At 51.5% G+C, this 25,253-nt stretch overlaps 2 protein-coding genes across 2 annotated transcripts; both read right to left on the minus strand.

Annotated features, from left to right (window-relative positions):
• Window positions 1-87: 87 nt before the first annotated feature.
• Window positions 88-20,486, minus strand: COPG1 (COPI coat complex subunit gamma 1). Its single transcript, XM_050904724.1, has 24 exons — window positions 20,398-20,486; window positions 17,022-17,074; window positions 16,146-16,226; window positions 15,976-16,047; window positions 15,064-15,143; window positions 14,072-14,147; window positions 13,823-13,915; window positions 13,400-13,486; window positions 13,091-13,248; window positions 12,673-12,806; window positions 11,838-11,905; window positions 10,893-11,081; window positions 10,328-10,423; window positions 8,694-8,937; window positions 8,239-8,314; window positions 7,790-7,893; window positions 7,556-7,681; window positions 7,084-7,152; window positions 6,571-6,713; window positions 5,025-5,196; window positions 3,936-4,033; window positions 2,267-2,405; window positions 1,230-1,328; window positions 88-625 (listed from the first exon to the last, which is right to left on the minus strand). The coding sequence occupies exons 1-24, from the start codon at window positions 20,432-20,434 to the stop codon at window positions 495-497; spliced, it is 2,625 nt and encodes an 874-aa protein (XP_050760681.1). The 5' UTR covers window positions 20,435-20,486; the 3' UTR covers window positions 88-494.
• Window positions 20,487-22,480: 1,994 nt separating this feature from the next.
• On the minus strand, window positions 22,481-22,987 carry LOC127021683 (urocortin-3-like). The gene has a single exon (XM_050904880.1). It carries the CDS (start codon window positions 22,985-22,987, stop codon window positions 22,481-22,483), a length of 507 nt encoding a protein of 168 aa, XP_050760837.1.
• Window positions 22,988-25,253: the final 2,266 nt, after the last annotated feature.

Raw genomic sequence — 25,253 nt, forward strand, 5'->3', positions numbered from 1 at the left:
GCCCGGCTCTGCGGGCCGCCCGCCCCGGCAGGGCGGTGGGTCGGGGCCGGCCGAGCGCTCCGCTCCGCCCCGCCGGGGAGGCGGCTGCGGGCGGAGCGGGGCCGGGCACGGGCGGAGCGGAGGCAGGGCTGGCCCCGGCCCGCGGAATCGCCTTCCCCGCCCCGTGAGACAGGCCAGCCAGAGCCAGGAGATGGGTTTTATTCGAACGACACGAAAAGGGGAGGGAGCGGCTGTCACGGTCGGGTGTCGCCTCTCCTCCACACGCTGCCACCGCGACAGAAACCGGCCACCCATGAAACCCTCCAGCGCAGGGACAAAGCGCGGCGTAAAATCAGACCATAAAAACATCGTTATTTTATAGACAGAGCCCCAGATACAGCTGTACTGCAGAGAACACAAAAGCTGCTGTAGTGAACGTGATCCCTATTCTGCTGCCAGAGAAAGAAGCATTGCCCGTGGGGGCTCGGTGTCAGGACAGTCCTGGAAAAGGCGGTTTATCCGACAGAGGCCATGATCACATCCACGGGGAGCTCCTCTCCGCTGCGGGCAGTGACCTGCATCGTCACGGTGTCGGTCAGGACGAGACGAGACCGCACCAGGAGGTCGTGGCCACCCCGGAACACACCTGGAAGGGAGAGCGGGAGGAAGGAGCGAGTGCTCCCCTGCAAGCCTAAAAATGAACGCAACTGCTTGGCAAGGGCAGGTTGCCCACAGGTAGTCTGGCAAATCCGCAGCACTGGGCCAGGAGACACCCTCGAGCAGCACATTTCTCATTCATTATAACATACCTGGGACTCCTGCTACTGTAAAACTCATGAAAGCAAAGTGTAAAATAAACTCCAGCTGAGAAGAGATCCAGGCACTCCTTCAGTGAGTACCAGCCACTCGTCTAAGAGCTCCAGTACACATCCATTTTGCCGGGCAAGGGTGCTGTACTTTCCCCCACAGGCTCACTCCAAACCAGGATACCACAGATCATGAAGACAGCAAATTCCACCCAGCTGAGCCTGGGGCCGATCCCAACATCCCCCCCCCCCGCACCCTCCCTGATCCCAACACCAGCTGCTCTGCACTTGCAGAGACAGAAACCAAGGCAGGCACAAGCCTCCAAATCCCACCCAGAGCGCAGTGGGCTCCATCAGAAACTCCTGCCCTGATTTTCAACAGGCAGCTCTCTGCGACCTCCCGAAGAGCTGCTCCTCAGGCAGAGTCCTCACCCCACAGCTTACCTGCCAGGTAGAGTGTGTGAGAGTTCTTGTTATCTGGCACTTTATCCGATCGCTCACAGGGCTGCATCCCCAGGAACTTCACGATATTACTAACTGCCTCTTAAGAAAAAATACATAAAACAGGCTCCATGTCACAGGTATCTTAACAGGGACACACACAAAGAGCATCTAAAGGTGACTCAAGCCCTCCCTACATGTTGGGGTTCATGTTCCTTGTCCTGAGGGACATACAGCATTGGCCAGTATCATGGTTTTGGAGGCCACCAGGGAGGCAAAGGCAACACACAAAAACCCCACTGCCACATGGCAGTTCTGTTATCTGATGCAGCAAAGGTGCAACAGAAAGAAAAGGGTGAGTCAGACAACGGAAGTAGGAGAGTGCAGCTGGCTGCACACTTACTGCACAGCCCTGACAGCCTGCTTGCAGAAGGTAGGAGATGTTTTGCAGGAGACACAGGTCTTCAGGAGGAATATGAAAAGGCCTCAGGGAGGGTATTTCAAATCCCAAGGGGCTGTGCAAGGAAGCACAGAGATGGCTACAGGACAAGGACACCCTTCTGAGCTCTCAAAAGGACCGAGTTTTTACAGGCTTCTCGGGAAAAATAAAAGGAGTCTTTAATACATGATGAAAGAGAAGAGGGCTTACACCACCAGCCTGCCCACCAACCTCATGTCTTCTGCTCTTTGCATCTTTTCTTACTGGTCTCAAGACGGAAAGTGGGAGCTCACAGCTGAACTACGGTCTGTCTGCTTGGGAGGGTAGAGCATGAGAACAAAGCAAGATGTTCTCTTGCCTCCCTCAATCCAGCCTGGTGTCCACAAGGCCCAGAATACTCATTTGGTTTTTTGAAACCTGAACTAACTTGTTATCACAGTAACTGTAGCTCCACATTTAACAGCTGCGGTGAAATAGCTTGTGAAGGGTTTTGTCCCATTAGCCTTTCTGTGAGAGATCTAAAGTGAGCCAGACTGTGCCTCTGGACTCTGCCTGCTGGGGGGAATGTTAAGAGCTCTGCTGGGCTCAGACACCGCCTTACCTTCAAGGGTTTTAATAGCAGATAAAGTAAAGGTCTCCTCCTTTTCATACTCGTCACCCACTTCATCCCAGGCTGCTCCAAAGTTTGGCTTCAGAACTCGCTGGATGTGATCAGCCACTGTTACCTCCAGGTCTTCAAGCTGGTGGTAGAAGAGGTTTAAGTGAAACATGGTCGTTCTTAACCCTGCTCTCTCCAGAGTGAACTTTAGACTGGATTCCCTGAGATCAGGTGAATGTAGGAGATAGCCTCCCCTTCCCCTCATGGATTCGTCAGAGCAAGCCCTGCCCCTTCTGCTTTGCTTGAGCAAACACCGTTTGGCTGAGCAACTGCTAGGCCTGGGAAAGCCACCGGTCACGCCATTTCCAGGGTTTACAAAGCAGGTTCCCGTTCTGAGCAGAGCCCTTGGCCTGACAGAGATCAAAGCGCTGGACAAACGTCCAAAACAGAGGAAAAAACAAAAGCTAAGAAATACATGTTTGTGCTCACACAGATGCAGCATTTGCTTCCCTGGAATGCACATAAGCTTGTATTTTGCCTTTCTGGCTTATCATTTTGTAGGCTGGTAAAGTACACTAAGACACTGTCAGACGCTTGCTATCACCTAACGCTGCGTGCCGGGTTAGCTGAACTGCTGCTGTGACTACATCTGTGCAAGGCAGAACCAGGCTTGTCCCTCCATAGCATGTATCGAAGGGCAGTCAGTGCCAGAGCTGGCCAGACACCAGCCTGCATTCATTTCAGCAATCGCTGCAGGAAAGAATCTCCTCCTGATTCTAGTTGAAACACATGGAAGAGTTTGTTTAAATATCACTCAAATGCCCTGGTGTCTGGTGGGAAGCAGAGAGAGGGGTTAACCTTGCACGTTCCATTGGGAAAAACCCTCCCCACTCCTTCTGGGAGGACGCTGTGTCCTCAGTGACTCACTCCACAGCAGTGCCTCTAATCAGATTCGCAGCAGTGACAGGCAACGCATAGAAAACAGCCTCTGGAGCTAACAGGGCAAGCTGAGGTTGTGTCACAACATCCCTTCCTCTCCGGAGGGTAAGCACCACCCTCTGTGAGCCAGTCTCAGTTTCTGACCAAGCATAAGTTCAGCTTCTTCCTTTGTGGTAAAACAGCCCGCCTGGAAATGGCAAAGCCTGCAAGAGAGGTGCTTCTGCAGCATCAGTGCTTTCATCAGTCTCGGTGCTGGGGAGGGAAAAGCCCCACCTTCCCCAGAGCAAGAACAAAGACAGCAATCTCCCTGTATCAGACAAGCCACTAGGCAACTAACTGCGCCACCACGGAGAGCAACTCATGGAGAACAAATGATGTCCAACAGCCCTCTGTCTCCACAAACCTGACTGTGCAATTGCTGGAGCCCATAGGGCACAGCAGCCAAACCTGGAGGACACACCATGGCCTCTCAAAACATAGGTATCCTGCACAGTCAGGTGTCCACCTGGAGAGCAACAGGAGGATACTCCAAACGAGACAAAACAAGCTCTGCAAACCCATATCTGCATCCTGGGACAGACACCACAGACACAGCAAGAATCCCCTCTTCACGCGATACTGCCCACATCAGCGTCAGTGGTCACATCATTGCTTGCAGGGATCCGAGTACAGATCGCAAAAACCCTCAAAATGACAGCAGTTTCTGTGATCAGGTACATGACCAGCTCCTTACCACATACTCATCCTCGTAACCCTCGTCGTCCGTCTCACCCGTGTTCGGATCACAGTCCTTGACAGTGAACTTCATCATGCAGCTAAAGGTACAGGCCACTGGAGGTGGGGGAGGCAAAGGCAAAGCTCACATTACCACCAGAGCTGCACTCCCCTGCAGCAGAACGGGGCTGGGAGATCTGGGGCAGCTGCGTTCTCCCCATCACTGTCAGCAGCACAGGCTTGGCCAGTGACCTAGAGAGGGCTCTCCGACAGTTTGTGTCTCTCAAGGACAAGGTATTTATTTGTAATATTAAGGCTAGCAAACAGTGATAAAGACAGGCTCGTGATGGCTGTACAAGACCATAATCCTCAGATCAAGTGCTGTTACTGATGAACCTCAAATTGTGTTCAGAATACTAACTAAACGTGTCCCACCAGCGCCTTGTGAAGAGGCAAGATCCTTATCTAGAGATCGGTTCATGCGCCTCTGAAATGAAACTGCCTTACACTGCAACACGGCAGCTGGGAGAGGAAGTGATGACTCATCCCTAAAAAGATGGGCACTGCTGGGTGAACAGCAGCAACACACACAGGTGAGCAGTCCCAGAACACAAACCAGGGAGACCAAAGCACAGGTAAGGCCTGGTTCATGTTCTGGGCAGTGACAAATGAGGGGATGTTCAGTTCAAATAGACATCCCTGAAATTCTAGCGGTTTGTCTGAAATACCCCTTTGCTACTCAGAGCATCTGGGCACTCACAGCACTTTACAAGTACCAGCCTCCCCACATACTAAACACAAAGAACAGACAGGCTAAAGGACATGCCAGGGTGCATGGGAGAGAACTCAGCAGAGAGCTGAATGCTCATCTGCCAGGTCTCATAGCCTGACTCAACAACGCTACAGCGCAAGGGAATCAGGAGAGGAGAAGGGAGGCCTGACAGCCCCCAAACAGCAAAGAGAAGTCATGCTCAGCATCACTCAGGGCTGCGCCCACACACAGGCTATAAATATCCGGCTAGGATGCAAGGTAGAATGTGTGGGGGCGAGCAATACGGTACGCTTAATTTGGGGGACGTCAGGAAAACACAGAGAGCAAACTGTTTACCTGCTGTCGGATCCTCTTCAGACAGTGCTACCAGCGTGTAGCAGGTACCCGGCTGGTTGTACACCAGGGTTTTGGCAGGTACGTAGCCAATGACCTCATACCCCTCTGTTGGCTCCATCTGCACCGTGACATTCTCCAGGATCTGATCGTTCAGGGTGTTCGTGCAGTCAAACTAATCAGGGAAGGGGAAAGCAGCAACAGCTTGACGCTGCTTGCTATAGATCTAATAGCAGACTCACTTTAGGCAGAGTAGGAGCATGGTGTCAACTTGTGAACCCCTAGCTCTTTGTGTTTCAACAGTGCACCTCGCTATCAGCTGGCTAATCATAGGGCTCATGCGTTCCAGTTTAGTCACAGAGCAACTGTGGCTAAAAACTACTCATTTAAATGCTTTAGGGGAGAAACTAGAACCCTGCAGGGCACTCCAGTGCTCCAGCAAACTTTTTTTGTTTTTTTTTTTTTAAAAGGAAACAACACTTAAAATGAACCAGCACACAACTATCCAATGCCTGCCCTCTGCAACCCAGGCAGGAGCACAAATTCAGCAAGGGCAGGGATGTGTCAGCTTCTGCCTGTTTCAGTTCACCAGTCACTATGGAACTTTTTCCTCTAAATGTACTTTGTCCTTTCTCCCTGGATGGTAATTCCCAGGTTAACTCTTTGCTGTATGGAAACGTGAGTACTCTGTTGCCTACATCTTCTCACTTCATGCTACAGGGACACAGTGCCCCACAGCAGATAGGAGGATGATGCTTTGCACAGCTCAAACTAGGGATAGTTTGAGCAAATTTCAGCAAGCTCGATGGTTTCAGCAAGTCTAAACTTGCTGATTAGACTTCGTTCCGGCTGCAACGACAAGTCACTTAACCTCACACAATGGCATCTGGTGGATGGACAACAGAAACAAAGATCAACCCCTACGAGGACTGTGTAAGCAGTTCTGAGCTTTTGAGGAAGGAGCTGGCTAAGGACAAAACACTGCTGCTCACAAGCCAGCGTAGGACTCGCTGTGCCTTGAACTCCCCAAGGCCCAGGCAAAGATGCTGGCACATCAATCCTAACATCCCACATGTAGCAGCAGGGAAGTACAGCCAAGGCCAAGACATACAGAAAAAAGCACCTGTACTACACAGGCTAAAACAAAACATAGGGGATGAAGAGCTCTCCCCCACCACCTCCCTTTCTTGGGTACCCTTTTCAGCCTCTCAGATACAATAAGCTTCATTCTTTTATGCCCAAACCACATGCTTGGGGACCCTGAGGAAAGGACACAGCTCCCCTTGCCAACTGCTCAGTGAGAACAGCCCCATCTAGTGCTTGTTTGAGTTATTTTGACTGTATGTGTAAGCATTGTTCAGCCACACATGCTTCCTAATTAATTTTTTCTGGGGCTCTGCTGCCCTGCGTGAGAAACTAAGGACTCCTCATTGCAGTGACATGCTTTGAACACAGATATCCCTGAGCTATTTCTTCCCAGTGGAGCTTTTAACTGGTCAGGAGCTTATTTTCCAATCCTCTTTCAGCACCACATGCCATAGCTACCCACCTGGAACACCATGTGGCTGACAAACGTGTGCTTGGTGCAACGAACCACGTACTCCGTCTCCAGCTCTGTCAGGGCAACAGGCTCTGGGGAAGACTTGAAGAGCGGGCCAAGTCCCCGAAACTCTGGGATCGCCCCCAGTTGCTCTGAAACAGAGAACACAGAAACCATTGCCTTTCCCAACCCACAGGAAGGCGTTAGCAGTTTCAAGCCCTTGTTTAAGCTGCCAGAAGATGCTGCAGCAAGGAACTATCCATCAAACATCCATAAACATTCACTAGGGACTTCTAAAATTAAAGGCAGAGTAATCCTTTGCCCATATCTATTGCAAGATAGATAGAACAGGACTGCAGGCACTCCCACCCCCCAGGGAGTGAACAGTTGACTTAAAGTTGGGAGCCCATGTCACTCTCTGAAAGGAGATGGGAAAAAGCCAGAGGGGCTAAGGCAGGCTCAGCAAGAGGTAGCTATATTGTTCTCACACACAGGCACAGGAGAGGCCTTGCATCAGTTTACCTTGGAATATTTCTTGCCGTGTTGCTGCCACCTTCTCTGGCTGTTTGACTACAGCAACAGGGGCATTTTCTGCAAAAGAAAAAGAAAACAAACAAAAAAAACCAAAACAAAACCAAAAGATTTGAAGGTGAAGAGTAAGAAGTAACTAAATCAGAAAACAGATCAATGTCTGGAGAGGGATTTGCCTAAGGAAAGGAAGGGAGCTCATTTCTCATTTTGCTATGGACTAGACACCCGTATTTAGCTTCCTAAACACCTTTGGAACTGTGGCAGCTCCAATGAAGATTACTATTACTATTATTAGCAGTTGGACTAAACCAAAACACTAATGTGGGAGCAACCAGATTTGCTGGCCTTAGTCTTTGCAGAAGAAGTAATCCCACAAAATTCAAATAGGATGGAGCTCAGCAATTCCCAGCAAGCCCAATGCAGTCTGTTGTCCGAGGGCTGGAGCTGCAAGGGAATTCCTCACCTGCTCTTTGCTCGACGATAGGAGCTGTTGCCAAAGGAACGGACTTCAAGTCAAAGGGTTTCTCAGAGGGCTCCAGGGTGTACTGATGCAGAGCCCTCTCCAGGCCAGGGATGGACACCGTCAAACCTAGGGACAGAAGGGACAAGTCGCTGAAACCACAGATAATGCCAGCTCTTTGTCACTTGTAAAAGCAGGAAAGAGGTGCAGACTTGTTTTGAGGACTTTCTGCATTACCATTCAGGATGTAGCCAGCATTGAGGGCTTTCTGCTTCTGCTCCAGAACATTCAGGTAGAAGGTGGCTCTGTCTCTCACTTCGTTGTCATCATCCATCACACACCTGAGAGGAAAGTGGAAAACTTTCTTCAGTGCAAGACAGCAGAGTCCACACGAATGAATCTGGGTGACTAAGCCACCTTACAGAGCTAGAAAGAACATGCCATAGGAGACAACCAGCAATCAGCTAGTAATTGTATTAGAAAAGCAATCATCCGCCACACTTGGCTTCTGTCCACTTTGTGGTGCTGAGCACAGTGGTGACCCCATCACAGGATCCCAGGTACCCACTGCACCTTCTCAGATCCACAGCTAGAAGAGACTAGACAGGCAATGGGGATGCTAACAAGCTCTCAAGTGAACAAGGTTTTTCACTCAGGATGTTGAGAAACTCTGAGGTACAACTCACCTTTTCAGTAACACCAAGATACTGGGTAACATCTCCTCATTCTGGGCTCCAAACTTGGCCAGGGCACTTACAGCACCTGTAGCACAAGTCATGAAAACAGAATTAGAAAGCAAAGAAATCAGCTGAAGTTTTCCCCATTTCCTGGCCTTGATCAAATGCCATGTCAGAGATGCTAGCATTAGTACAAAGCATTACTGTGACCAGAAAGAGGCAGATGTATTATAGCGAAGTGCCTGCAAACCTCCTCTGTCTAGTTTCAGCGTCACTGCATCTCCCTCACCATTTCTCAGCTGCAGGCCACCTCTTCCATCAACACTACTGCAGGATCTTTGCTGTGTAAAAAGATCTGCTCAGGACTAGAGCAAATCACAATCCTCAAAAGCAGAGATGTTCATACACTATATTTCCTTGAAGATCTGTCATAGGGCAGATAGCTTTCCAGGTCTGTCTCTTACCTGCCCGGACTTCTTCATGCTCCAGGACAACCCTGTTGTAGATGAAGCGAATGTATTTGGAAGGGTTGTTGGTTTTGGGCCCTTCCTGCCCCAAGAGGTGGAGGATACGAGTGGCCAGCACAGTGAACTCGCAGTCCTCGATGAATTCGCAGAGGTGAGACAGGCCTGTCTCTTTGCTCTCTGAGTTCTCCTCAATGATGCTGATGATGCAGTCCACAATGGCTCGCTTGTATTCAAAGCCTCCCTACGGAGCAAAAGGGAACTGCTCAGCTGGAAATCTCAAAGTATTTTAGAGACTCTGAAGTAACCAGACAGGAAAGAATTTCCTTCTAAAAGGTCACTCACACTCAGTGCTTTTAATCTGTGTTTGAAAGGAGAAGGGCAATAATGCTGCCCCCACTTTTGACCGTCTTTACACCCAGGGGGCCAGCTAATATTCAAGCTCTCTTGCCAGCTCCCTTCAGAATGGCTGCAGTGAAGAAAAAAACAAGTCCTAAAGAGAGTAAAAGAATCCATCCGCCTAAAGGGTTTACATCTCCTTCAAAATCCTCTGCTGCTAGAATTAGTGCATAAAAACAGCCATATGGGAGGAGAAAAAACCCAACCCTCTCCCCTTTAGCACCAGACATCTGAGGATGAATCACAAGAGAAATATATTAAGGATCATATCTGCCACAGCAGGACCCAGCAAATAGCCCCATTAGTGTGGGAAGACAGGCAATCAATACCTCCCCAGGCACACCCCATAACCTGACATGCCATTAATGCTTGGTTATCTTCAGACATTATTTACTAGTGTCCTCAATACACACCACAGGATTAAACTGCACACTATTCTCTGCCAGTTACATGCACAGTGCTGGGCAATTAGGGGTCTTTCTAGAGCTACTTTGGATTAAAAAAAGCTTTAAAACAGAATGGTTTGAACTACAAAACCACATTCAAAATGATACCATCCACCCACAGAAAATCTGGGAAAGGAGAATGGTCCATTTTTCACAGGAGCAAAATGAGATGCTCTGGTTTGTTCCCAAACGAGAGGCTGTAATTGGCAGAAAGTGATGTCAGAGCAAACAGTGGTGCCAGCTGTGTCGCAGGCATGTTAGCTCATTTAGAAACGGCCTCAGCAAACCCCTGTAAAGCTGTCTTTCTGCAATTTATGTCTGACTGAATGCAGAGAATGGTTATAGGTACTCGTGATCCCTTCACTGCCATAGCACAGACAACAGAACAAAAGTGGTCCCGTGTCATCAATAAATAGGTTGTTATCGAATCTTTGTGTACAAGACAAAACTTCTTGGAATTTGCTGTCAAAGTATAAAAGAAAGCTGGTTCAAATGTGAAACACACACGGACTGCCAACAGATCTGCTGTTGCCTGCATTTGCTTTGAGAGTTAATAAACCCCCAGAAAAATCAAAGAATGAAAACCACATTAAAAATATGCCTGGCAGTATGTGTATAACTATTGTGCACAGCTGGCCATTTCTGCCAGTTAGACTGCAAGCCTTTTAGAGAGAGGCTTTTACTGCACAGCATTATCAGTAAAAGCTTGACTCTCACAGGGGCCACTGTGCAGTCCTGCAGTTGATGCATACAAACAAGGAACACAAAATAGTTGTCCTGCAAACTTACCTCTTCCCGAAGCATAGTGAAGAGAAAGTTCATGAGGACGGCGTGTTTGCGAGGGTACTTCTGACACAGTGCATTGATGGCCTGCACCACTACGACCTGGAGGAAAAGGGGGGCAAGTAAAAAAGGATTCTGTCTCACCAGGCAGGAAAAAATGGTTGAATTGTGTCAATTTTGTGCTGGTCCCTAGCCTGGAAACTACCATTTTGCCTTTATTTATCCAACACATGCAGTTCCAGGAGGTACAATGCTAGGAATTGGAGGAGATTGATCTTTATGCACTGGCCAGCCCCTAGCAAAAGCCCACACCCACTGGAAAGAAGAAAAAGAGATTTAATTCTCAAAGGGCATCTCCCCAGAAGAGAGCATGTGACTTTGGAGCCAGCTGCTGTACAACCGAGGCATGGCTTAGGCCGATAGCCTCAGATTCTTTCTCTTCCCCGCAAATACTCTGCAGCCCAGCTCCTGGAAGCAGCTCCATGCAGGTTTCAGAGTGCACACGCAAACATGGACAAAGACCAAGGTTTCTTCAGGAACCTGCATGTCCTTCCTCCTCCCACTTCCTTACTTTGAACTCATCTGAGATTTCTGACATGAAAGAGGAGATCTGCTTCATGAGCCGGTCAATGCTGCTCTCACTGCCTGTTTTCAGCAGCGTGGTGATGGCCAGGGTGGCTATGCTGCGGTTGGAGTCCGTCACAAGGTTCTCCAGGTCTAGATTACAGGCAGTCACAGCGGATGGGTGCTTCATGGCCACCTATGGCAGAGAAGGAAGAGTGGAAATCACTCAATAGATGCAAAAGGCCCAGCTGGCAAAACCCACCAAGTCTTTATAAGCTCTCGCTCCTTCCTGTAAAAATAAGTGCTACAAACTGTACATGAGGGTCATCTCAGACAAACAACTCATCTGAGGTTAAAGCAACAAGCTCTTTCTTCCTGCAGAACTGCATCTCTTGCTGGAAGAGAAGCAGTAGTAATAAACAATCTTTCACTATTTTTAACTCTCTTGTTCTCCTCTACATATTAAGAAAAGAAAGCTACGAACTCCTAACAAAAATTCAGTGAGCCTAGCTGTGCAGAACAGCTTTGTGGGTGGAAGCACAGCAGTTACCAGACACTGCCATTCTGTCTTTTTCTTTTTTAGAGTTTACAAGGTCAAGGGAAAAGCTGGAGCAAAGATTGCCATGGAGCAGGCAAGAAGCAGCATCAAGGTTTGATCCCTGTTTTACAAGGAGCTCCTTCACCACAGGAAGCTCAGAAGGGAAAGCAGTAACATGTAAGACCAGTGACACTCTTACAGAGACCTGTGAAAATGATTGCTTTTATTTTTTTCTTCTGTAAAGTGTTCTTTGAGGTTTTATTCCACTCAGAAAGCAATGAAAGGTAAGGCTGTAGCCCAGGGTAGAGGTCTATCACACAAAATCATCACATAATCTGGCCCCCTTTCTCTTCTGAAGTCTGCATGTCCCTGCACATGAGAAACTATTACAGCTCCCAAGAGACCGGCTCCTACCTTGTTGAGGGTACGGACGGCTGCATATCTCAGTGCTGCTTTTGGGGAGCTGCAGAACAGTTGCAAAACTGCAAGGCGGGAAAACCAACAAAGGCAGACGTTTAGGCAATCTATGATTGAGAAGCGTTTCATACCTAAGGCAAGAGCTTCGATGAAGAGACAGCTGCAAGCACAAGATAACTAGAAGCATACTTAAGAAGCAACTGTGAATTTACCAACTTCCTCCCTCCCTCCCTGTTGTCCTCTTTGCCTAACATCCTTGCTGACAACTAGCTTTTACCCACCTCCCTCTTTTTCCACAGTGCTGCTATCCTTCGCTCCTCTTGAAAGCCAATTTCATCACCTTGTCATCTTTCCTATTAAGTCAATTTGAACTGCTGTTCTCCATTTCTATGCAAACCCTGTTCCTTTCCCAGGGCTGGCCCATGAAGGGCACCCTCCCTGTGCAGAGGTGACACACAGCCTCCCTGCCTGCCAACAGTCCCAGCTCAGGGGAACCTTTGGACTGGACTGAGCTGGGAAGGCAGGACCCCAACACCTTGGCTTCTTGCACAGCTACACTCAGTCTAAAGCAGGGAGATTTATCAGTTAGAATTCAGCCCTGTTTCACAGAAAAAAAAGACCCCTCCAGTAACCCACACTTGAACACACCAGGCAAATACCTTTACAGGAGCAAAGCTATTCACACACACCACAGGCTCTCAGTAGCAGCATAAAGCAACAAAGGGTACGGCGGGATTACAAGCCTGAAACTACACAAGGTCCTTGTTTCTTGGGGTAATCAGAAGGTGTCACTGCTGCAGGCCCATAACCCCCTCGCCATTGCCGCATTTACCCGAGACAGCTGGAGCCAGCTCTTTGGCAGTGCAGTTGGGCAGGTTAACGATGGCAGATGCAGCTTCGTAGACCACCATCTCATGTTTGTTTCTTAGGCAGCTCTCGATGAAATCGAACAGGGGGCTATCGCGGCTAAGGGACAAAAGAAACCCACAAGAATGAATTAAAATGAGAAACAAGAAAGTATTCGATGTGCAAGCACACAGACAAGACTCACAGAAGCCATCTCATAACAACCATGAAAGCATCCTGTATTTTCTCTGCTGCCTTTTACGCAACAATAAGAGGGCAGAAGCTGCACTGTGCTCTTCAAAGACAGAAATAATTGCCCTCATGAGATGGCAAGTGAGCCTTCAAGAGGAGATGGAAGTAGGACCTGAGGAAATTCTTCCAACAGGGCAAAGGAGCCCCCTCACCTGCCAGCCTCTTCCTCCAGCAGCTTGCTGGCTACTCGAATCATCATGCAGTAGGCAAACGGTGACTTGAGGCCGTGGCGCGTGAACTTGCTGAGCATCTTGTTGACTGCCAGGCGGTCGTTCTTCCGCACATGGTAGAGCAAGCCCAGAGCATGATACTGCGCAGGGAAAGACACTGTCACAAACCCACGCTGTGTTCTTTCCACTTTTATCCCCTCTCTTGCCCAGAGATGCCTGGCTGAGCTCTAGCAGTTTGCTCCACTCCCAGCTGCTGCTTGCTATTCCCTGTGTTGGCGGCGGGTTTCCTACCTGCACCATGATATTGTCACTGGAAGCTGCCTCCTGAGCCTCGTTCACCCAGCGTTTTACCACATCATAACTGGTCTTCAGCAGGTGCTGGGGGGAGACAAAGCCACAGACAACCCATGAGAGAAGGATGGAGGAAGCTTTGGGAATCACAGCTCATATTAAGAAGCAACGAGCCTTCCCCATGAGCATGCTGGTGGCAGCAACTTATAGAAGAGCAAGGGATCAGCATGCAGAGACCCGGTCATGACGACTGTGGCCTCAAGAGGTTGATGATCTCCCACAAAGTCAGCACCAGTCCGTCAGTTCACAAAGAGGAGAATAGCAACAATGAAACCCTGAAACTCCCAAGATGCCCAGTCCCACCACAGATGACTGCTTCCCAGCTTGACTGTCCCTCAGGCCCACCCTGCAGGGAGTACATACCAAGGAGGACACCAGAGCAGAGCTGGATACACTTGGCACTTTGTCAACAATCGCCTGCTTCATGTAGCGCTCGATGGCCTGCAACATGGTACTCTGCAGGGAGAGGGAAACAACAGCTGATGCGGAAAAGCTGTTAGGAGTGTGAAAGGGGAGACGCAAAGGCATGAAAAGCAGAGTGGAAGATGGAATGGGGTGAAGTAGGGAAAGGTGAAGGGCCTAGGGCTGCCCCAAGGGAAAAGCAGCACTTACATCAGTGATTTGACAGAGCGCTCTCACAGCAGGGCCTCGGTAATTGTCATCCTTCCCAGTCATGTCTTTGGTTAAGCTGGTTGAAAACAGGAAGCTCTCAATACTGCACTCCTGAGCCAGCAGCTCTCAGGTGCATGCACAGTGCACACAGAGCAGCAGGCAGCCACCATCACAGATGAATGCCAAGCACGCAACTGCAGGTCTCGGGCAAGTCCCACCAGGGTGGGAAGGCAGGAGGAAAAGATCAGTACTCAGGTTCCAAGCCCATCAGCAGGCTGTATGGGCTCCTGATGACCAAGCGAGGCTGGAGCACACACACATACCCCTGAGGCATTTGCCTTCCGTACTGAACGCTCATTCCTACCCTTTCCCCAGGGTCCTGGTCAGTGTGAGACCATCTGTGAGGGGATGGGAGTTCATCACATCGCAGCACTTGGGACTGGCTTCTGCCTGCTGCATGGCCTCGGCCCTCAGCAGACCCTATACCCTCAGGCTCTTGTCTCCCCATACCACACCAGCCTTTCAGTGAGATGATCAGCAATTCAGGAATGACTCACAGAGGGCATTTTTTTCCCCAGTGAAGTCGCATCCTGTGCTGCTACACGAGCAGTAAATCCTTGTCTACCTGTGGAAAGCCTTGGGATTTATGCCAGCAATCTTCAAAAAGCTTCAAGGCATTCAGACAGGAAAGTAGGAGTTAATGAAACAGCCTTTTGCAAAAGGGGAAAAAACAGCAGTGCTGCCATATCATGTAACCAAAAGAGAATCCAAACACCCATGGGCATGGGATATGGGGACACAGCACATTTCACATACATCACTAGGAGTTCAGTGTCTGTATTTTAATGGCTTCTTTTAAAGGAAAAATTTTTCCTCACCAAGGTCATCCCCTATCCTAACCCTGCTTAGGGACTACAGTTATCTCTAAGAGGTTGGACACGCATTACTGGAGGACATGTGAATATAAAAGTAAGAAAAGTGAAGTGACTGACCTGCTAGTAACAATGATTACATCTTCTGCAATAGAAGACATCTCTTTGATAGTCAGGTAACACATCCTGCGAAGAGTTGGCTGACAAGGAAAGAGGGAAGACAGGCATCAGCTGAGAGGATCCCGGATAGGAAGGGATCTCAGTTTTCCCTGCTTCCATGATTTTATTGTGAAGATCAAGAACCTGATACCTTCAGAGAGCCCCAGTGCCTGAGCGTAAAAGATGTACAAAACCCATATTGATTAACAAAACACCTCTTCCCCTTCTAAACCCCTCAATCTTAGGGTGACGCTGCAGAGATACCAGATTTAGCTGGATCTACAGTTTCATCTTTCACTTGTCATTCACATGAACAAGGAGGAAAGCTTGAAATCATTAGCTGAAGGCACCCTGTTGCTTCAAAAGCAAGTAAGCAAGCAATTTATATTCCTGAGTCTGGGGATTTCTACACCAGCCTCATGATTTTACTGCCTTGTGGTTTGGGGGACAACTAGTGATGGTACTACTGCTGTCGGTAGGTACTAATTCCTGGCCTCCTCCAGGACACACAGTCATTGATTCTCAGCAGGAAGCAGGATCTTTTAATGCTGGGCACAAAGTATAGTGTATTCTAGCTGATTACATGCTTGATCTATGCCTAGCACAATCTCAAGAGTTAAACAGCAATTCAGAGGGAGGAATCTGTCTCAAGAACGGAGAATGCTTCAGTTAAGCTGCTACAAGGTCTGAGAAGGGCTAGGAAGCTGATCTCTGTTTCTGAACTTTCAACCTACTCTTCCCACTCAGATCAGGTAGCTCCAGGCAGGACGGAAAAGCTGATTGTATAAAAACGCACATCTCAAGGCTGAAAAAGACACTGTTGACAACTTGTCCTACCAGATAAATACAGCAGAGAACAACAAGCAGACTTACGTCATTGGACTGAAACAGCTTGGTCATAGCAAAGAAGGATTCGGTAGCTTCCATGACACCAAGGTGCTCCCCCTAGAAGATGTTTGGAAAGAAGGAAATCCTAGTTATCACAACCAGCTTTGGGCCTGCTGCAGATGTCTCTGTGTAGGTGTAAATTTTCTCTTCCTTACCTGGTTTATGAGATACAGGATCTTGGTGAGGATATGAGCACATTTTCGTGGGTTTATGGGAGTCTCATTAAACACTCTTGCCTGGAAACAAAGCACACACAAGGATGCTGACACTAACACCTCCTCACAAACACTGTCCTGTCTGGTCTTGGCTGCTGATACAAACAACACATTGTAACACATTGTGAGCAAGGTATGGCAAGATTCTTAATGACTTTGGATCAGATTTCCCCTCAATTCCTGTTAAACATGGAACCCTTTTACACAGCTGGTTTTACAATCTGGGATCGCAAATCCAAGTGCAATTAAGGTTTAAAGGCCAAATCCTCATCACACTTTCACCCACACAAGTCTGGATCGTGTGCTAGCTAAAACACTACTCTTCCGACAGACATAGGCGAGCTCTGCAAGGCTATGGGAGCCAACACCATTCACAACATTGCAAGCAAACAGATAACGCTGAAACAACAGGGTCTGGGAATCAAGAAGTTTACCTGCTGTTGAATAGAAAGGCAGTTTTTCAGAACAAATTCACAGAATATTCAATAACCACTCATTAACTTTGTCATCTACAAGACATTTGGGGTGTTCAAGGCCAATTTCCCAACCTTCCTGTTTTAGGGTGAGCTTTCCCAGATAATTTTATTCCTATTTATAGTTCACGGTCTTTAATTTGTTACAGAGACGATTTCAACCTTCTCCCTTCCTCCCTCCAACAATAAAATAAGAACTAACGGGAGTGTTGCCCATTTCTTTCAGAGCTAGCAGGACTGTAACGAACTCCCACTTCCTTGCTGAAGTTTACCAGTGACCTACTCAAGAGAGGGAGAGACTATCCAGAAAGGGGTACACAAAGGAGATCGTCTGAGGATTTACCTCTTGCAAGACTGCACTCTTCTCCAGGTGCTGGAACGGGTTGGAACCCCCACCTGCAAAATAAAGAGAATAAGTGTCTTTCCAGGGGTAGTGCTATGGGAAAGCAACTTTCTAACCATGTCCATACTTTAAACACAGACTAAGCATTTTGGGGTAACCTTTTTCATCAACATCAAGCAACCAGAGCTCCCTCTTAAGTAATATTAATTGGATGTCCTCATAGCAGTTAGGGAAGGCAGAGCAGACAGGACATTCTTTGATTTGTCATCCCCTCCAGAAGTAACTAGCCATGAGCCAAGGTAGACTGATTAGCTGTAAAGTAACTGCTCCACTGTTATCCCCAAAGACCTATTTCCAGCCCCTGGGCTGGGAGCTTGCTGACAGTTAGAGCATCAATAAGACAGGCCTAGAAACAAAAGCTCAGACAAAAAGAGGTATCCCTTGTGTCGTGGTTTAACCCCAGCCAGCAGCTAAGCACCACATAGCTGCTCGCTCATTCCCCCTCCCCCTGCCAGTGGGACGGGGAGAGAATCGGGGGGAAAAAAAAAAAAAGTAAAACTCATGGGTTGAGATAAAGACAGTTTAATAGGACAGAAAAGGAAGGGAAAATAATAATAGAATATACAAAACAAGTGATGCACAATACAGTTGCTCACTGACCAATGCCCAGCCAATCTCGGAGCCGCAGTGCCCTCCGGCCAGCTTCCCCAGTTTATATACTGGGCATGACATTGTATGGTATGGAATACCCCTTTGGCTCATTCGGGTCAGCTGTCCTGGCTGTGTCCCCTCCCAGCTTCTTGTGCACCCCCAGCCTCTGCTGGCAGGGCAGTATGGGAAGCTGAGAAGTCCTTGACTTAGTATAAACACTGCTTAGCAACAACTAAAACATCAGTGTGTCATCAACATTATTCTCATACTACATCCAAAACACAGCACTGTATCAGCTCCTAGGAAGAAAATTAACTTTATTCCAGCTGAAACCAGGACAGCTTGCCAGACTGGTGAGTCAGGAGTGCTTTATCCCTCCCTTATAAACCAATCAGGAATCCACCAGTAAAGTATTTTTGGCTCTATCACTAATTAAGAGAACAAGACAGCGGACTAGAGAGTCTGGACACAGAGTAACTTTCAGTGTTCCACTTAACAGAATAAATTATATTAAATAATTAAAAACTTCACCAATTAAGGACGAAATAATCAGAGGGAAAAGCACTATCATTCTGCATGGTCTCTATTAGCTCGCCTCCTAAGCATTTGTGAGCTGCAGCTTTTCAAAAGCTGCCAGTTATTGATAGGCAGGTTTTAATTAATACCTATGTTCAGCCTGGCCCTAGGACAAAATGCAGCCGTTTCCAGCACTGTTCCAATGCTTAACAAGCCTGATCCGCTAGAGAGCACAGCTCCTGGGCCCAGCTCCGATCTGACCTGGGCTTGAAGCATCCTACACTGGTGCCAGGAGCCTTTGCAAGAGTAAGCCTTACACTTAAAGGCAAACCCATCTGCACCCTGGCTCCTTCCCGCTTCCTAAACTGCTCTCCTCTGGCTCAGGAGAAGTTTGCAAATGCAGTAGGTGGCTGAACAAAGCACAGACACTTATGTGGGGTTGAGGAGTGAAGAAAACAAGGGGAAAGAACAAAACCAACATCTCTAGTATGAGTATGAACGAGTTCTAGTACGGGCACGTGAATGTGTTCCAAAAAACCTACCCAGCAGCACAGTATTTCCCACGGCCCAGCATGTCTACAATCCCTAAATCAGCCATGAACAACAGAGCATCGCCCCTTCATCTTTCATAGCACTAAGGATCTTGAAATATATTGTACATGAGGTCTCGGTCCTCACAGCACCCTGTGTCAAAGTATTCTTCCATCAGAGAAGGAGAATGGTGGAGGGAAGGCAGAGGCTGTGTGTTTCAGAAAGCTCCTAGTATTGGATGACTAACAACAATTTGTACTGATTTGCAGAGAAACAGTCACTGACCAAGGAAGGATCTCAGAACAATTATATGCCCAAAATAACATCTCAAAGTGCATTTCTGAGAGCCAGTGGAAGCAGCTCATCCAAGGCTACCTAAACCATCCACGAAAAGCAAAGACACAGAAACCAATTAAGCAGACACACTCATCTCAACAAAAAGACTGTCCTGTTAGCCTTTACATGGAAAGAATGGGTATACAAGGCCTGTAAGTTCAGGGATGATGCGCTCCACCTAATATCGAGAACGACAAGCGCTCAGGCTATACATTTTGGACCTATACACAATCCACAGGAGAAAGGCAGGCACAGTAAATGCTAGGAATCTTCATTCGAGACAGAAGCAATAGGATGAGAAGTAAATGGTATAGCAAAGAAAAAATGTTGGGAAGCACGCAGGTGGCAGAAAGAAGAAAGGAGAGAAAGAAAGCTCTCAGTATGAACAAAATCAACAAGAGTCAGCACCATAATACAAGGAAGTGCATCTCCTGCCAGCCTTGGCCATAGGTAACGCCAATACCTTGAAGCGTGCAGCAGGTGCAAATGAAGAATACCCCCAAAAATGAAAGCCAAGAACAATTCCCCTCCAACAGCTGCCTCACTAAATTCTCCATTTATCAAGATGTCACTGGAGGTTTTGGACAAGGGAAACAAGGGCAAAGCATTTAATGCACATTAAAATAAAAAGCAAGCACAGTCACATGAACAATCACAAAGATTTATGCTGAATCAATTCGCTTCAGGACGCACTGATTTGTTATGCAGAACAAGCTGCGTAGAAAGCTTCATAGGAAGATGAACAAGATACCACACAGCACAACCATGAAAGTAAACACTGTCATATCTAGCCTTGATTCCACCTGAATTACACACCACATAAAATATCAACCTCTTCCTTACTGCTTGGGCCTAAAGTTTTGAAAGGTCAAGCAATCACTTCGTGTTTCTTCGGTGCCCTCAGCCTTTCAGATCCACTGAAAGTGGCAGTGATGCTGTCGGAAGAGCAGACCATGTGTGTCAGAAAAAGTGCCAGAAACTACAAATTGGATTCTACCCTGCTTTAGCACCCAGTCTGAGAGCTGGGAAACTGTGAACAGGGCCGACATGCTCAATATTTAGTCTCAGACTCCGCACCTGGTGACGCGGCAGGTAACCTCGGTGTGCTGTGCCAGTGCCACTGGTTTAGCCTCTGGCTGCAGCAGTGAGAGGAGGACGGCAGCGGACTGCTCCAGTGCTTCCACAGTGCTTCTCACTGCGCTCCTGAGCACGCCAGCCAGCCCTCGCTGCAAAGCTGGTACCGAGTCCCCCCTCACAGCTCCCCCCTACCCGCAGGAGGCGTCTCCCCTCACAGCGCCCCCCGGCCTCCCCTCACAGCCCGGCTCCCCCCGCCTCCCCTCACCCGACTCCTCGTCCTTCTTGTCGAACTTCTTCAGCATGGTGCTGCCGAGCGGCCCCGCGGTGAGGCCCTTCCCGCCCCGTGGCAGTGGCAGTGGCAGTCGCGGTCGCGGTCCCTGTCCCGGCCCCGGTCCCGGTCCCGGTCCCAGCCGCGGAGCCGCCGCCCGCCCCTTCCTGCTCCCCGCCCCTTCCTGCCAGCCTGTCACTGCCGTCGCCGCCCGCCACACTGCGCAGGCGCGGCCCGGCCCTACCTGACGTGGCCTCCGGCGGCGGCCCCCGAGCCGCGGGCGGGGTGCGGGGGTGTGGCGCGGGGCGGTGACTGACAGGAGGAGGGGGCGGGGACAGATTGGGAAGGGTGCGGTCTGATTGGCGGAGAGGCGGGGGCGGGGCTAGGAGGGGGTCTGGGACTGCGGGCAGCGCTGGGGCTGGGGCGCCCACTGGGGCTGGGGGCAGCGGGGCTGGGGAGGGCGCTGGGCCGGGGGCGGGAGGCTCTGGTAGCGGGGGACATACTGGAGGAGACACAGCATGGGGGGGGACGACGACACAGTGGGACTGGGAGGGGGCAGCGGGATCCCTGGGGGGGCACTGGGCAGGGGGACACCCTGTGAGCGGCAGGGGAAGGGCAGGGTGGGGCAGCGGGGAGATCGGGGGACAGCGGGGCCAGAGGGGGGCCGGAGCAAGGGGGGGCACACTGGGACTGGAGGAGGGGAGATGGGGCGGTGGGGCAGGACATGGGAAGGGGGAGATCCTGGCAGGGGCTCAGTGCCCCGGGGGACAAGGGGGGCGGTGGGGGAGAACCCCCTCCTGGGGACGGGCACTTGTCACCTGGACTGCCTGCCCTGGAGTGTCCCTGCTGTGACGCACTGTCTCTGGCAGCTCCTCCCGTGCCCCGTGTACCCGCTGCCACCGGCACCCCATCTGTACCCTGTACCTGCAAACCCCGGGGCCCGGCCCTGCAGCACCCATCTGCTGCAGCGGGGTGTCCTCGGGGTCCAGCACTGCCCGGGCATCGCCTGAGCCCTGGTGCAGGCAGGGAAGGCAAAGGACCCATCACCCACCCTGTCACCTCACCCTAAACCACCCATCTGCTAGCACATCCCTTCACCAGCTACCGAAACACGTCCCTCACACGGGGCGTGGGGTCACCCCGATTGCTTCTGCCCCCTTCCCAAAGCCAGCGCCCGCTCCAAGGCAAAGGGGCTGCACTCACCCTGCAGCAGGTACTCCTCAAGGAGCATGGCTACGTCCCCCACCAGCTCCAGCAGACCACCGGCGGGCGTCCCCTGGCCTCTGCCTCGCTCGCACCACCCTGTACTTTGCACGGGGCGGCCGCACTCTGCTCCGCGCCGCTCTTATCTCCCAGCCTTGCTGCAGACGGCGGCTCCGGCGGTGCAGCGCGATGTCCCCATTGGCCCAGAGCTGCTGTGGGCACCCTGGGCCAGGGGCTGGCCCTGCTGCCGGTGCAAGGGCTGACACCCCTCGTTTGGGTTTTAACAAGCTCTGGTGCCAGCCCTGGCCTGGGACGTGCCCCTGCTGCAACTATGGGGAGAGGGGACACAAAATGGGAGTGTATAGGGGTGCAGGACTGGTATAAACCACAAGTTGTGTTCAATGCCAGCTTTTATTGTGCACGCTCACCGACTCCAGCTTCAAGGCTCAGCTGAGCTTCGTGGAGGATTTTGTGTGCTGCAGCCACCCAGAGAGAGGCGGCACACGGGAAAACCTGCCTGGCTGGATGCGGCCCCTTTGGAGACATCCCAGTGGCAGGTGAGTGGTGAGTGAAGCAGGGCACAGAAATCCCTGTGGTGCCCAGGGCTAGGACCCAGCTATGCTCCGGTGCTGGCCTCGACGAAGGCAAACCCAGCTGTATCTTCTCCAGTGATGCTGAGGTGACAGTTACTAAACCAAATCCTCCCGTGGCTGCTGCTTGTGCCATGGGCACCAGGACCAGGGGGACGAGGTGCCGTGTCCGCAGTCCCCCGTGGGCACACTGATGCCACCCTGTGCTCCCCTCCGCCCGTGCCCCCTGGCAGCCCCGCTGCCCTCTCCAGCCTTGGCAGAGAAGCCGTGCCCCAGCCAGGGGAGGTTTATTTCCTGCGCCCGAGGCGGGCCATCAGCTCGGCGTTGGCGGCCGCCTTGGCCTGCAGCTCCTTCTCTCTGGCCAGGTCGAGCAGGATTTTCAGTACGTGGGTGGGGACATCAAGTGACAGGGACACCTTTCTTGCCTTTTTCCTGGGAGCAGGTCTCTTGGCAGCTGGGCTCATCGGCCAGGGCAATGCTTTTCTTGCTGACCCCTCTAGCAGCGGCAGGCTGGCTTTGTCCGGATGAGACCCTTCCACAGAGCCACGGTCGCCCCTCCTCATTTCAGGGAGACCCGGCAGCATCTCGTTAGTGCCGGTGGTCTCCTGCCTCATCAGCTTGCCTCCATCCCCGGCTTGGGGGGCTGGCAGGAGCTGCTTGTGGCTCGGCCCCTTCCAGGCTCTTGCCGGCGCCCCAAGGACCACCAGGAAGGTGAGCAGCGTCCTGCAGCGCAGCGCAGCCAGGAGCACCTGTGGGGAGCACGTGGCCGGAGCTGAGCATTGCCCCCCCGTCATGCTGCTGTGGCCCCACGGCCCTCCAGGCAGGACGTGTCCCTGCTGGAGTGCCACACACAGAGCCCCCCCACTCCCCATGCCAGCTGGCCATGCCCAGAGGTGGCGGCTCACCTCCCTTTTGGGGAGCCTTCAGTTTTCCACCCCCATTTTAACCTTTTTGCATGGGGGGGGGAGTTTTGGGGAGGCTGAAGGGGACGTGGGAAGCAAATCAGCTGGGTGTCCCCATCCTTTCCCGCAGCCCCTGGCCAGACGCTGGTTGTCCCCTCCATTTCACACCCTCCAGCCCTTTGTCACCCAGGGGAAGGGACCTTCCTGCCCAGGGGGGATGGCTGCCTGGGGACCACAGCTGCTCCGTGGCCCAGACCTGCCCTTTGGCCAGAGAAGCGTGATGTGCCTGGGGTTTTGGGGCCGGGCGGGCTGTGGGGCTTTCCTCCTCCCACACCTTCCCCAGTGGATGCCATCCCCCGTGGGGCTGCTGGGCTCTCTGGGGCAAAAGCCACCCCGCCAGGAGGGACATGAGCCACTTGGCCTAAAATACACAGCAGGTCGGTGGCAGTGGGGTGACAAGGGCACGAGTCCGGCCACATGTGTTGAGTTGTGCCGAGCCTCAGCATCTTCCTCAGCTCCGTCCCCCACCCTGGTCCCTGGGGGATGCAGGGTGCTGCGCCGTGGGGTGGGGGTCAGGGTGCTGTGCCATGGGGTGGGGGTCAGAGTGGGTGCAGGGGCACTGCCGCACAAATCCTGCTGTATGGCTGCCTCTCCCCCGAATCAGTCGCCCAGTGGGGTTTGCCCAGCTGGAAGGAGGGCAGTGAAAGGCATCCAACCTCCTGCAACCCATCTCCGCAGTGAAACCCTTCAGAAAGTACCAGAGCGGGCAGCCAGAGGCGGTTTAACTTGCTGGGAAGCGGGTAATGAAAAGCATCCAACCCCCTGCAACCCATTTCCCAGCTAAAAGCCCCCTGGAAAGCACCACTGAAGGGCGCAGCCTCACCATTTCCAGCAGGTCCTCGTCCCCCTGATGTTCAGGCAATGCTCCCAGGGTGCAGGGACCACGAGCTGGGGGTTTGCCCTGCTCCCCACCAAGCCCTGGCTCTTATCCTGCCCCCAGCTCCACCTCCGACCCGCAGAGGGGATGACAGTGACATGCGGGGGGGGGGATGACAATGTTATTAATACATTTTGCCTAATAGCAGATGAAATCATCCCGGGCCGTGGGTGAGTGTGTGGCCCCTTGCAGCTCCATCAGCTGCATTTGGAGGGGATTCCGGGAACCTGGGGCGGCTCAGGCATAATTATTTCACGTCTGACTTGCGAGATGGTTTTTCTCCATCTAATTCAGTCTTCCTGCTCCTGTCAGCCTTGGTTAATCACTTAAGGAAGGGAGAAAGCACACATGCATATCACTGCTGGGCAGCGTCCGTGACACTGGTGGCAAGTGCCAGCCCCCCGGGCATTGTGCCACACGAGGCTCCTGGACATCTGCCCGTGCTGCTTTGGTGCTGCCATCCTGATGGACTCCCTGGCCCTGGCCAGCTGGGGGACATATCCAGAGACACGTCACCTCCCCGCTGTGCCAACCCCAGAGTGCTGCTTGGGCCACTGGTTTGCAGCCAGCTGCACCAGTTCAACCAGGACACCATTGGTTTGCAGTCTACCTACACCTAGTCCAACTGGGACACCACTGGTTTGCAGTCCACCTGCACCAGTCCAGCTGGGGGACACCACTGGTTTGCAGCTCACCTTCATGCATTCCAATTGGGATGCCACCAGTTTGCAGCCCACCTTCACCCAGTCTAACTGGGACGCCACTGGTTTGCAACCCACCTGCACCAGTCCAGCCCGGCCCAGTCCCTCTGTCAGCTGCCCATGGTCGGTAGCAGCCTGTAGGTGTTGCTGTGGGGTGACCCCACACAGAAGGGTTTTACCCCAAAGTTCCCCCTTAGCAGCTGTGGGAGAACCCAGGGACTCTCAGGCCAGGCAGGCACCTGCATGAGATGAGTTGGTGGGTGCTCAGCCCAGAGGGCTGGCCAGGGCAAGGAGCCAGGGTGCCCGGGGCTGGGGCTCAGACTGCTGGGGGTCTTGCCCACCCCTGTGACCACAGGGTGACCCGTCCCATGCCAGCCTCCCCGGCGGCGGCAGGGACAAGAAATAACGCCGGCTCTGTTCCTCCTCCCGGGGATGGCCAGGAACTCACCCCCAGCAGCCAAAATTAGCTGGCAGCGCTGATTCACCCAGCACATCACACAGCACCGCAGCCCCACGTGCC

This window comes from Gymnogyps californianus, chromosome 13, assembly GCF_018139145.2.
Source record: "Gymnogyps californianus isolate 813 chromosome 13, ASM1813914v2, whole genome shotgun sequence".
NCBI classification, from domain to species: Eukaryota; Metazoa; Chordata; class Aves; order Accipitriformes; family Cathartidae; genus Gymnogyps; species Gymnogyps californianus.